The sequence below is a fragment of the Anabrus simplex genome, chromosome 10 (genome assembly GCF_040414725.1).
Source record: "Anabrus simplex isolate iqAnaSimp1 chromosome 10, ASM4041472v1, whole genome shotgun sequence".
Taxonomy (NCBI): Eukaryota; Metazoa; Arthropoda; class Insecta; order Orthoptera; family Tettigoniidae; genus Anabrus; species Anabrus simplex.
The window spans coordinates 72,081,977-72,095,305 of NC_090274.1; the positions used below are offsets into that span (position 1 = coordinate 72,081,977).

The 13,329-nt window shown below is 39.1% G+C and overlaps 1 protein-coding gene across 1 annotated transcript in view; it reads left to right on the top strand.

Annotated features, from left to right (window-relative positions):
• Positions 1-13,329, top strand: part of AGO1 (protein argonaute-2) — a 327,978-nt gene that overhangs the window by 119,336 nt on the left and 195,313 nt on the right. Inside the window, exon 8 of the mRNA XM_067155023.2 lies at positions 3,788-3,935. Coding sequence (XP_067011124.1) covers positions 3,788-3,935 — 148 coding nt within the window. The remainder of the gene's footprint in view (positions 1-3,787; positions 3,936-13,329) is intronic.

Here is a 13,329-nt window from a genome sequence, read left to right on the forward strand (position 1 = left end):
AGAGCATATTTCCTTATTTTCCGTGCATATATTGTAACTTTTTAGTGCATATTTGCATGCATATTTTCAGGTTTTTTAGTGCATATAAATCCGGGCCCTAGTTTTAACGTTACAAGTGAAGTTTGTTAGACATATACATGAAAAATCATTGAGTTACAGTATGCTACGTGCCTGTATGTGTACATGTGTGTCACGACGTGCTTGTTATTTATACAGCTTATTTACATCGCATTTTAATAAATGATGTTACATCGTTGTGTAGTAAGCGTTCACACCAATTCAGTAATTTTTAAAATATTTTTTTATTCAGTAGTGAATTACTGTATAGCACCAATGATAAATCCTAAATCAAGGCTTTTAGGCAAAGTGCAGAATTTTCAAGCCACTGAGGACAATCAAACCTCAGTCTGAGTGCCGTTCTGGGAGAACAAAGCCCAATCACTGCGCTGACCAGTAATGACAAGAAAAACCGTATCATATACAGTGGCACACAAGCGCATCAATGGTGTGTAGCGCGGGAACGACATGACGCATATGTTGACAAATTTTACCCCAGTAGGTGCTGTTTATTCTTTTATTGACTAGTATAATCTCATTGATGTTTGTAATTATATAAAATCTCTGCTTTAAGTTACACTTGGACAATTGAAAAATGTTTTTATGATTACTGATGAAGAGAATGTTTATTCTCGAAACATGATTTTTTTAATGAATTAATCAGGTTCATTAACAAAATGTGTATTAACAGGGCGAATCTTAAGGCAGGATTCCACTGAGGTAACATTTGGGCAACATGGAGCATGTGACAGTGACGTATGCTGCAGTCGACTTTCAATTCCGGAAACGCGGCACAACATGTAGTGTGCGGCTGTGTGGCACGAAATATGTTGCGATCTGTCGAACACTCTCTGGTGCTGCATGCCTTAAAAACATGCTTGTCAAATAGTGCCGACCGGGACCCGACTGTGTGTGGATCGGTGCTACAATTTACATGTGACAAGATGGAGTGGGCTAGCGAAAAAACTGTGAATTTAATTGATGATTACCACAATGATCTGGAATTGTGGAATGGAATTTTGACTGATTATAGAAACAATAGCATTAAGAAAGGATATGTTATTTTTTTTATATATATATATATTTTTTTTGCTAGGGGCTTTACGTCGCACCGACACAGATAGGTCTTATGGCGACGATGGGATAGGAAAGGCCTAGGAGTTGGAAGGAAGCGGCCGTGGCCTTAATTAAGGTACAGCCCCAGCATTTGCCTGGTGTGAAAATGGGAAACCACGGAAAACCAACTTCAGGGCTGACGATAGTGAGATTCGAACCTACTATCTCCCGGATGCAAGCTCACAGCCGCGCGTCTCTACGCGCACGGCCAACTCGACCGGTAGGATATGTTAAAACAACTCGCAGAAGAATATGACTGCAGTGTCCAGGAACTGAAGACTATTAATGAAAAGGCATTTAGCTATCCACCGAGTTCATAAAAGAATTTTGAAAATGAAAACTAGTGGTGCTTCTCTATTGAGACGAAAAATGCGGTTCAGGTATAATATACTTACATTTCTTCTTGATATCGATGCTCCGAGAACAACTACGTGAACGTTATGTGACAATGAGGAACGTGAGGTGATTTAATTTTAAGCCACTGTTTTCCTATAAATAAAATAAGTTAATTGCCTATGAACATTTGTAAGGTTATGTATTCAATGCCTGCTGGGTTGAGTGGCTCAGACGGTTGAGGCGGTGGCCTTCTGACCCCAACCTGGCAGGTTTGATACTGGCTCAGTCCGGCGGTATTTGAAGGTCCTGAAATACGTCAGCCTGGCGTAAAACGTAAAATAACTCCTGCGGGACTAAATTCTGGCACCTCGGCGACTCGGAAAACAGTAAAAGTAGTAATGGGACGTAAAGCCAATAATATTATTGTTCAGTATTTATAATCTACGTATCAGTAATTGTATGACATTTTCATGCCTATGGATTTCTCGTAAATGCATCGTTTAACAGCATAACAACAAACAGTTCTCGTTTCTACACTGTTAACATACAAGAATTAATCTACTTTTCATTTGGAAATCTATTCGCCGCCACTCTAATTACGCGAAGTTTTCCAACACTGTTTCATCATAGTTATTTTCTTTCTCACCATGTCTGCTTATTGTTCTAGCCGTGACGAGTTATCTTTCATTCTCCTGGTATAAGTTTATCAGAAATGTAAACTGTAAGGGGGTAAAATAATCAGAATATCCTTAGGATATTCTACTTAAAGCTAATACATTTTAATTTTTTTAAATGTGATTAAATTCCAGTGTACACAAAGAGAAGCTTCAAAAACTTCCACCACCGGGCGAGTTGGCCGTGCGCGTAGAGGCGCGCGGCTGTGAGCTTGCATCCGGGAGATAGTAGGTTCGAATCCCACTATCGGCAGCCCTGAAGATGGTTTTCCGTGGTTTCCCATTTTCACACTAGGCAAATGCTGGGGCTGTACCTTAATTAAGGCCACGGCCGCTTCCTTCCAACTCCTAGGCCTTTCCTATCCCATCGTCGCCATAAGACCTATCTGTGTCGGTGCGACGTAAAGCCCCTAGCAAAAAAAAAAAAAAAAAAAAAACTTCCACCGAGCTTGATAGTTGCAGTTGCTTAATTGCGGCCAGTATCCAATATTCGGGAGACAGTGGATTCGAACCCCACAGTCGGCAGCCCTGGTTTTCCGAGGTTTCCCATTTTCACACCAGGCAAATGCTGGGGCTGTACCTGATTAAGGCCACGGCCGCTTCCTTCCCACTCCCAGCTCCTTCCTGTCCCATCATCACCATGAGATCTGTCTGTGTCGGTGCGACGTAAAGCAACTTGCAAAATCTAAAACTTCCCGTACCTCTAAGCATACCGATCCTGGCATAGTGCACGGCCTTCATCTGACAAAGTACTCCATAAATTCATGCTTAGTGGCTTTCGCCCCTTGAGAATTCCGACGTTTGTTTGCCAAGGGCTACATGCCTTTATCAGCTTGGATCACTCCGCGTCATGCACACTTCAGGAATTATTTGTTAGATGCTAGGTTGAGAAACTTGGAACAAGTACATCATGGAAGTATAGCTGTCACCAAGTAGCCAAAAATCGAAGGTTAAGCAATAGTTTAACTTTTGGCTGTATTGCTTCATGAAAATTGGTATAGGACTTTGCGATCATCGGTTCAACCTTCTCTAACGAAAATTCAAAATCTTTCTGGCTCATTTGTGTAACATTTTTGAAATGTACTTTGTAGCCAGCCAACAACTTTTCACATAGCTTATGCTGTACTGTACTTGATTTGATCGAACAAATAATTCTTGCCTCCACCACTGGGGCCGTTTTCTCCTACGACCCTGCTGAATAACAATATACGCTGCTGCCGCAATAGTCCGCAAGGTCATCCTCCTAGGTTGAAGTCAGGTGAGGAATGTTGCCTTAATAGAATAACGTTTGTAGTTGGCAACACGTCTCCACAAGCGACTCTTGCTACACCTGGCAACACATGTAGCATACAACATCTTTTCTTCCCCTCCGACAACAAGTCACATGCTACAAACAGCAACGTTTTGTTGCCAGCTGCATGCTACATGTCACCCTTTGTTGCAGGCAGTGGAATCGTACCTTTACAAGTATATTATTTTAAATGGTTTTTAATGAGATGACACGTGCTTCAAGTCAAGAGTTATGTTTCTGGTTCTTGATGTTGTATATAGTTGCTGTTTTATGTATTTATAATAAGTATGCAAGTAACACTGGCATGTTTCAGGTTCCCACTGCAGCTGGAGAATGGGCAGACTGTAGAGTGTACGGTAGCAAAGTATTTTCTGGATAAGTACAAAATGAAACTGCGCTATCCTCACCTGCCTTGTCTGCAGGTGGGCCAGGAGCACAAGCACACCTATCTACCTCTCGAGGTAGGTGATAATTAAAATTATCATCACAATAAAAGTGTGAAAAATGCTTATGTGACGATGTTCACCAGATAAAAAAAGGTTAATATTTAAACAGCACAGGAATAAAATTATACAATGTTGTATTAAAAATACTACAATATGCTACATTCAAAATAAATCTACGTAGGAAAAAATCATTTTAAAAAAAAGGTCCATCAACTTGCTTGTCCTTGGTTGCAGCTACATTATAAATTGTGTCTTCTATTTTTAATAAACGCGTCATAATCTCCTTGGAGAATGTGGCCTGTATAAAAGAAGTTTTACTGTACTATTATGCAGCAATTGCTGAAAATGTAAATTTGTCTCAAAGAGATGCACTCTAGATACGTCTCACCCTAGAGTTTTGAGGTACGTATCCGTCAAAGGATTGCTTATTAAATGTGTCTCTGAAAGTGTTCAGAGACCAGTAGTCATATTTCATTGACTTGGAGGACTTTCATTTTGTCTTATCACTTCATTTTGTTCTATCCATCAAAGTATTGCTTATTAATTATTGTGTTTTTGGAAGTGTTGAGAGGCCACTAGTCATATTTCATTGACTTGGAGGACTTTCATTTTGTCTTATCACTTCCTAGAGCAATCTAGAAGGTATCTGAGTGGATGAGACGTCATCTCATCTCACCTCGTTCCCCCTCTGACATTTATTATTATACTTATTTTGTGTGAAGCTATCGTATTATTGCTTTATTACATTGTTTTTTTATATTTTTTTATTCGATAACCCGCTTGTCTTACAAGTTGTCCATTTCATGACCGTATGGATGTTTAATCAAGAAGTATAAATAACCACCTAATCGATACTTTATTAATGCCTCAGGCAAAATTGAATAAAATTAAAACTACCTTTATTAATCATACAGATAATTTGAAGGTCCTGTTTTATATTGGTGAATTTGTGGTTGGACTCTTTCATATGGGATCCCATGGCAGAGAATCTTTTGTATCTTTCAGCATTGACGTGTTCTTGATATCTAATTGAGAAGTTCCTTCCAGATTGTCCCACGTAAGTTTTTTTACATTGAGCACAAGTCAGCTTATAAACACCCGATTCCTGGAATTCGTCATCTTTAAGTTTATTAGCTTTATTATAACTAAAGAATCTATGTTTCGTGTTGTTGTTTGTAGAGAAGGCTACCTTGGTATTGTGTTTCTTGAATAAGTTGGTGATTTCGTAAATCTTCGGGTTATTAAATGTGAATTTTACATATCCTTTTTCTTTTTCTGAATGCTGTTTAAGTTTAATTTGTTGTTGGTATTTGCATTTAGTGATGATTTTATTGATGAATTTCAAATTGAAACCATTATGTAGAGCCTGTTGACGAATGAAAGAAAGTTCCTTTTTTCTGTCTGTTTCTGTTAGCGGAATTTCAAAGGCTCTGTTGACGAAACTATAATAAGCTGATTTCTTTTGCGAGATGGGATGTAAAGAATCACTTTTGATTGTAGTCGGGGTAAAAGTGGGTTTCCTGTATATTTTAAATTGGAAATGGTTGTCTTTACGAATTGTTTGGATATCCAGAAAATTGAGTATGCCTTTCTCTTCTTCTTCAGCTGTAAATTTTATGTTTGGGTCTAAATTATTCAAAGTATTAAGGATACTGTGACTATCATTTATTTCCTTGTTAATTATGGCATAGGTATCATCAACATATCGAAGCCAGAGATCGAGTCCTTTAATGTGACCTACTATCTGAGTGTGTTCCAAAAAGTCGAGGTAAATGTTAGCTAAAATTCCAGAAGCCGGCGCTCCCATTGGACGTCCATCTTGCTGATATATTTTATTATTAAAAGAGAAGAAATTGTGGTTCAAAACGAATTCCAAGATAGTAATGAAGTTTTCTATTTCAGGTATACTGATACGTTTGTGAATTAATAAATTCGTCTTTATAATCTCAATGGTGTTCTTAATAGGAATGTTCGTGTACATGTCCTTGATGTCGAAGGAACTTGTTACATGAGATGAAGTTAACTTGAAATCTTTAATAGCAATGCAGAACTCTTTGGAGTTTTTTTTATCGAAGATTTGGTATAAAATACGTAGTTATGAGTTAAGAACCTATGAATAAATTGGGATGTTTTGTATGTGGGGCTTCTCCGAAAATTAATTATAGGTCTCATAGGTGCATCCTTTTTATGTAATTTAGGCATAGCTCTTGCTTTAGGAAGTCCTGGATTCATATTAATGAGTTTTTGAATATCTTGGTCGTTAAAAAGGAAGGAGCTTTGCTTCAGTATCCCTTTCAAATTCTTTTGAATTTTTAGGGTGGGGTCTTTCTCAACTACCTTAAATTTGTTGTTAGTGAAAAAAGTTTGTTTTATTGATGTATTCGGTTTCATTTAATATTACTACTGTTCCACCTTTATCAGCTTTCGTTATCACTACATCACTTTGTCTAATTTTACGCTGAAGATCCTCCTCGATTTTAGTGTTTGTGGAATTGGTTAGTAACCCTCTAATTATGGAGGGAATTTTTTTCTTTACGTCATTCTGAATGTCGACTGGAAGGGTTTGTATGGCTGTCTCTGTTTCTGCTAAAGTTTGTATTAATACTTGTCTGTTATTGAAACTATGCCAATTGTGATTAGGCCCTTTGCTTAATAATTGTAATTCTTGTTCTGTAAACGTCGTGTTCGACAAGTTCATGACGGGGGGTGGGAATTCTTCACAATTAAAAGAAGATTTAGGTTGATGCTTATTTAGATTTGTTGGGGGATTGTTTTTTAGGTTTTCTAACTTCTTATTCAAAGTTGTACGTTTCTTGTTTATTAGAATTTCAACTTTATCTCTGCCGTATTTTTGTCAACAGGCTCTACATAATGGTTTCAGTTTGAAATTCATCAATAAAATCATCACTAAATGCAAATACCAACAACAAATTAAACTTAAACAGCATTCAGAAAAAGAAAAAGGATATGTAAAATTCACATTTAATAACCCGAAGATTTAGGAAATCACCAACTTATTCAAGAAACACAATACCAAGGTAGCCTTCTCTACAAACAACAACACGAAACATAGATTCTTTAGTCATAATAAAGCTAATAAACTTAAAGATGACGAATTCCAGGAATCGGGTGTTTATAAGCTGACTTGTGCTCAATGTAAAAAAAACTTACGTGGGACAGTCTGGAAGGAACTTCTCAATTAGATATCAAGAACACGTCAATGCTGAAAGATACAAAAGATTCTCTGCCATGGGATCCCATATGAAAGAGTCCAACCACAAATTCACCAATATAAAACAGGACCTTCAAATTATCTGTATGATTAATAAAGGTAGTTTTTAATTTTATTCAATTTTGCCTGAGGCATTAATAAAGTATCGATTAGGTGGTTATTTATACTTACTTCTTAACCCGCTTGTCGACAAAATGGTCGAACATTATTAAAACATCAGGGTCAAAGGCCGTACATCGTATGTGCTGTGTCATTTATTGCGGAGAACGGATGACGCATGTTCGCTGTTGAATGTTGTGCGAGTGTGCAAAATCCTTTGGACGTTCACTTGGGTTTCCGGAATTCGTGGGGAGTGCTGGTTGGGTTTGTAGGGTCCGGGATAGTTACTGCATTTCTCACAAGATTATAAATGGTGAAGCTAACGATGTCCCAAAGGAAGTTGCGTCTCATTGACGGCTGGAAACCCCCGCTGACTTGAAGGAATATTTGTCAGCAGATATTTATAATGCAGATTTGGCTTTATTATTTTACAAACTAATGGTGAGCAGGGCCCTTGAATTCAAGAAAAATACATGTTTTGGTGGCAAAAGTTCAAAAGACAGGATAACTGAAATTTTGTGCACAAACTCCACAGGGAGAGACAAACTGAAGCCCAGGTGCTTCATTGTGCTGCCCTACACCAAGGCCTAGATGATTACTGTGTTTTTCGTTGAGCAGTTGTTTTGCCTGGAACATCCGTGGTCTGAGTGTCATTCCATCAGGCCTTTTACCTTCTGAAAGCCAGCAGCTAGTAGAAGGAACTCCTGACGAAACGATAGCCCGCAAGATGATGACATTAATAGTAGAATGCCCAATATGCCTGTCTTTAATTTTCACACAGGAAAGGCAGGCCACTTCAATCAGCATAGGCTCACAAGCTGAGCATTGGAGTGAGTCGCACACAGTTGTTCCCCGACATAAAACCACAGTGAAATGGAAACATGTCATGGGAAATATGGACACCAAGAGAAGCAAAAGTAATGCTTCGAGCCATGCACCAGATTCGTGAGAAGCAGCATTGCGGAGCCGGGCCTTGTCTTGAAGACTGCTAGTTGACTGCTGCAGAAGCGAGTGGAGATGACTGACAAAGAGTAGCATCCCAAGCACCTTTGAATACTTCCTTTGCCAATATCAGGGGGAACTGTGCTAACTGAGCTTGATCACTGAGATATACTCTCTTGAATGGCAGCATCAGGGTCCAGGCATCCACCTGGTGGAAGGAGAGCCTCAATGAGATAAAGAGAACCGTGGAAAGATGCTAAAATGGGCGGAATCGCCAAATCCACTGCACGGCGAATGCTGAGGCCACCACAACCAACAGTAAGGCCTTGTTATTCAGGGAGCAATCAAGGATGGTTTCACGGCCAGTTTTATAAACAGAATTAGATTCCTTTAATAGTGGGATCTCGTGCCAAGACAGGGAACAGCGCAAACAGTACATCAATCGTGGGATGGGAAACGAAGCACTGAGCAAGAATGGGATGGGAAACGAAGCACTGAGCAAGAAGAAGGCGGAATATGTGTAAACCTTGGAAAGGCATGAAATTAACTACTTCACTTTTAGAGTCTTCTCAGGCAACATCCCGCACAGTGTCATATTTTACTGTAATAGAATGAGAAAAGGAAGCCGTGAAGTGTACTTCAGTTACAACAGTCTAGCGAACAGTAGATACTGCAAGTACCTGGGTGTTGCACAGAATAGAATCTTGCCAATACTGTGGCCAAACTCAGGAGTTGAAACAACACCCTCTGCAAACTATCTGAATCCATGGGGTTTAATGTCTACAACTCTTCCCTGCTCGGTCTATGGACTTGTGTCTTCTGCTAAACTATAAAGACTACCCTATTACGTTCACACACCCCTCCACCACATCTTTGCAGATGCAGTTCTTGCTCTGAGGATCAGCTGTAGAGTGTAGGCCTCCGAATCCAGGCAGAGGTAGTCAGATTTTTGAAGGGCGATAAAAGTCCATTCGACAATCCATGTCGGTACGTAAATGATCTCTGGTGACCCAACAAAATTCATTAACACTGCATAGACGCGCAAGAGAGATTCGGTTTACACTGCCATGTAGCTAGATACAGTAGATAATGCCTTTATTGGTGGCGAAGTTAGCGCTCAAGGCCCTCTCTTACACATAACCACAAGGAGAGTATACATTTACATAATTACAAACACAAATGAAACAAATAATATTAGTAGGAATAATAATAATAGAATCCTTAATTTTAAAATACACAAAATACACTTAAATGACGAAACTACAGTAAGCCATTCATTCATCTCGTTCATTCCTTCATTCACTCAACAATTATCCAGCAAGTCAGTGGGATCTACTCAGCAACTGCTCACTGCAAGCCACTTTAAACTTTTGATGAGAGGGATTGTCTCTAATGTTCGCAGGTAGCGAATTCCATGACCTGGATACAGACATTATGAAGAAGCAGTTGTGAACAGCAGTGCGGTTTACAGGTATGGCAAGAGGGGAGCCAGATCTTTAATTGTGGTCATGATAGGACAAGAGGTAAGAAAAAGATGATGATGGATAGTTGGGAGTATTAGTGGAAAGTATTTTATGCAGAAGCGATAACGGGAAGTTCACGGCGCTGGTGCACTCGAAGCCACGACAGCTCCTTATAATAAGGTAATATATGGGCATCATATTGCAGATTACAGATATATCTTATGCAGCTGTTCAGGCTCCGGTCCAGTCTCTTGTTATTGTCGCGGGGTATTTCAGTCAATACAGCATCTCAATAGTAAAATATAGGTAGTATCAGAGAGCGAATTAGTCGAACAGAGATTACATTGAACCGTTTCTATGGATATAAGCATTTATGTAATTTATTACATGTGTTTATCACCTGTTGAGTCCAATTTAGGGTCTCGGTCATAATAATTCGTAAGTTGGTCACTGAAGTAGATTAGGGTATGATTTTATTGTTTAAAATTATTGGAGAGATGTCCTGTTGCTTGAGGGAATATAGGTTTTTACTGGTACCAATAATAACTTTAGTTTTATTTGGGTTTATTAATAATTTTTTTTTATTTGCATAGTCATTGAGGTGGTAAAGGTTGGAATTTGTTTTAGTGATTGCAGTATCAATATCACTCGATTTTAAATGATAGTAAATCTGTACATCATTGGCATGCACTTGCAATTTGCAGAATTTAAGTGTTTTTGATATATCATTAATTTGGTTGGTAAATAACAGTGGTCCGAGGACCGACACCGAGGGTCTTACTTTGCCGTCCTGAACTCGCATTTCCAACTGTCACATGTTGCCGGCGATTTTCAGTGTTGGAGGAATACAACTGAAGTGACACACTACTAAAATTTAACTCTCGAAGTTTCTGCAGTAGTAACTGAGGGTTGACAGTGCTGAAGGCATTACTGAGATCAAATAATGTCAGTACAGTCACGTTCTGTTGGTCCATTCCACGTCTGATATCATCTGTCGTTCGTAGTAAAGCTGTCGCAGTTCTATGTCCTTTCCTGATGTCGGATTGAAAGGGGTTGAGGATGGAATACTTGGTAAGGTATTCAACTTGGTAAGGTATTCAGTAACCTGTGTATGAACTAGACTTTCAAGCACCTTGCATAAGGGTCTTGGGATGGACACTGGATGATAACCTGAAGGAGAATCTAATTGGGATGGGTCTAATTAGTGCATCCTTCCAAACATCTGGGAACACTCCATTTGTCAGGCAGTATTTAAATATATGGGTTAGTATTGGAAGAACAGTTCCTAAGATATAGGAATACCATCATTACCTGTGGCATCAGGTGTAATATTGTATATCTCAGCTTTAACTTCATTCGAGCTGACATTTCTAAGAGAGAATTGCTCATACATAGACTGTAGTTGAAACAAGGGTAGTGAATTTTTAGGGAAGGAGGTAGAGGCTTTTCTTGGCCTTGCGAAATGATCTTTTAAAGCCTCTAACGATATGCTTGGTACATGTTGCTCTACGGCTTTACCTATACCTAACGTACGCATTTTACTGCATTTTTGACGTGGAATATTATTGTTCATCAATTCCTGAAAGTATTTATATTTACAATTCCTAATTAACCGCTTGGTTCTGTTCCTCAGAATCTTGTTCTGCTCGAAATCATATGTGATATGCGCCTGTCTGTATTGTCTGTACAATTTTTCACAACTGGTCATAACAGATCTTATCTCAGCCGTTTGCCAGCCGAAGAATGGCGGGTGATTCTTACCCGTTTCTTTGGTGCGTGCTTGTCAAATATTTCCAGTACCAGTGAATTGAATCTGTTTACTTTAGATTTAATGTTCTGAAAATTACGTGTACTATCCCAAGGCAAGTTGTATGCATCGTGGCGTAGTTTATTCCTGTCCATATGGCGTATGTCTTGTATTGTAATGTAGCATGATTTGTACTTGAATACTTGTGTAGAATAACACATGTACAATAGGTTATGTGAAGAGATGCCAGGAGCAGGGATCTGTCCGTGCTTAAACAAAATCAGTTAAGGTATGACTTGTGTAGTCAGAGTAATGAACATGGATTATTAGTGTTGAGGGGTAAAATCGTCATATTTGTAGCGAGAAATAAATTCCAGTAGATTGGTTGTGTCACTGGTTTGCTTTAAAAGATCCATGTTGAAGTCGCCCACAATTATAATGTCGTATGCCGAGATAAGATTTGCTATTGCCTCTTCAAAATCATCAGTCTGTCTTATTTTATGCAACTTGTATACAATCCCTATTAATATCTTTTTATGGCAGTCTGTTTCTACAAACATAAATTCCGGTCACTGTGTAAGTCTTGGGTCCGAAGTGGAAATTATCTTACATTTTAGGTCATTTCTGTGATGAAGTAGAAGCCCACCACCTATTTTGTCAGGACGGTCATGGCATATTGAGTTCCGTCAAGATTAGCTGCTGATGACGGCAAGTCTTTATGCATCCAGCTTTCACTGTTTTCAATAATATGTACATTGTTCACTTTAAAAATAGCCTCTACGTCTTCCATATGAGCTAATAATGACTGGCCATTTAGGTGGCAACAGTGTAAATACTACGGCTGGCTACTGAGCTGCTCTTGCATCACAAGTCCTGTTGAAGGTGCTAGGGACGAATGTGAAGGGGAAGGTGAAGGCTGTGGCGAGGAATGCAGGTCAATGGTACGAAGCGTGTTTTTTAAGTAAGGTCCGTTTTGTTGTAGACACTAGTAGTTCACGCGAATATCACAACGAGCGTGTGTGTCGTGTGCCAGCATGCCTTGGGAACGACTGTGCTCAATTTCAGCTCTGTAGCTAACCTGTACGGTTCTGTTCGGTTAGTGATACGGTTTTTGTCGGCAAGGAACCTGTCTGCTGCAGAAATTCGACAGATTTGCGAAGTGTACGCTGATACTATTATTATTATTTTGTATGGCAAAACAAGGATACATTATAAGTACATATAAATACATATTTCTTAAATAAGTATGTGATTTACAAGTCGGCATTCAAAACTTAATGTACAGACTTTTCAGCCAGTCCACTGCTTCTGTAGAGGCACTATGTAATTCTTTAATGGATCTATTGAATCTTCTTTTTCGCCAGTCCATAACAACGTGCTGGATGGTCTGAGGCACATTATCACAGTCGCAGAATGGGTCTTCAGATTTTCCCCACTTGTGAAGCCAGAATTTACACCTTCCATGGTTTGTTCTGATTCTGTTTAGAGATGTCCATTCCCTTCTCGGGAAGTTGAAACCAGGAGGTGCTCTACAAGGATGGTGGATTAAACCCAGGTGGTCAGGATTTGAAGAGGTCCATTCTTCGGTGATACTGTTATGAGTGAAAGCAAAGTGCGTAAGTGGATACAAACAATTCAAAGATGGCCATGACAACGTCCATGAGGAGGACTGCTCCGGTCGCCCGAGAACAGGCGCTTCACAATAACAGGTCTCTCAAATGAAGTTCCTGACGTGTCGAGATCAGTGCTTTACAACATTGTTGCGGAACACCTAAAGTTTAGGAAACTGTGCTCCCGTTGGGTCCCGAAACTCCTAACAGAGTATTATTATTTATAAGTTTCATTTTCCGTATTGATTGGATTCAATGTATAGACAAGAAAAGTGTTCCGATCAATACTTATTTATTGTGAATGGATTATTACACC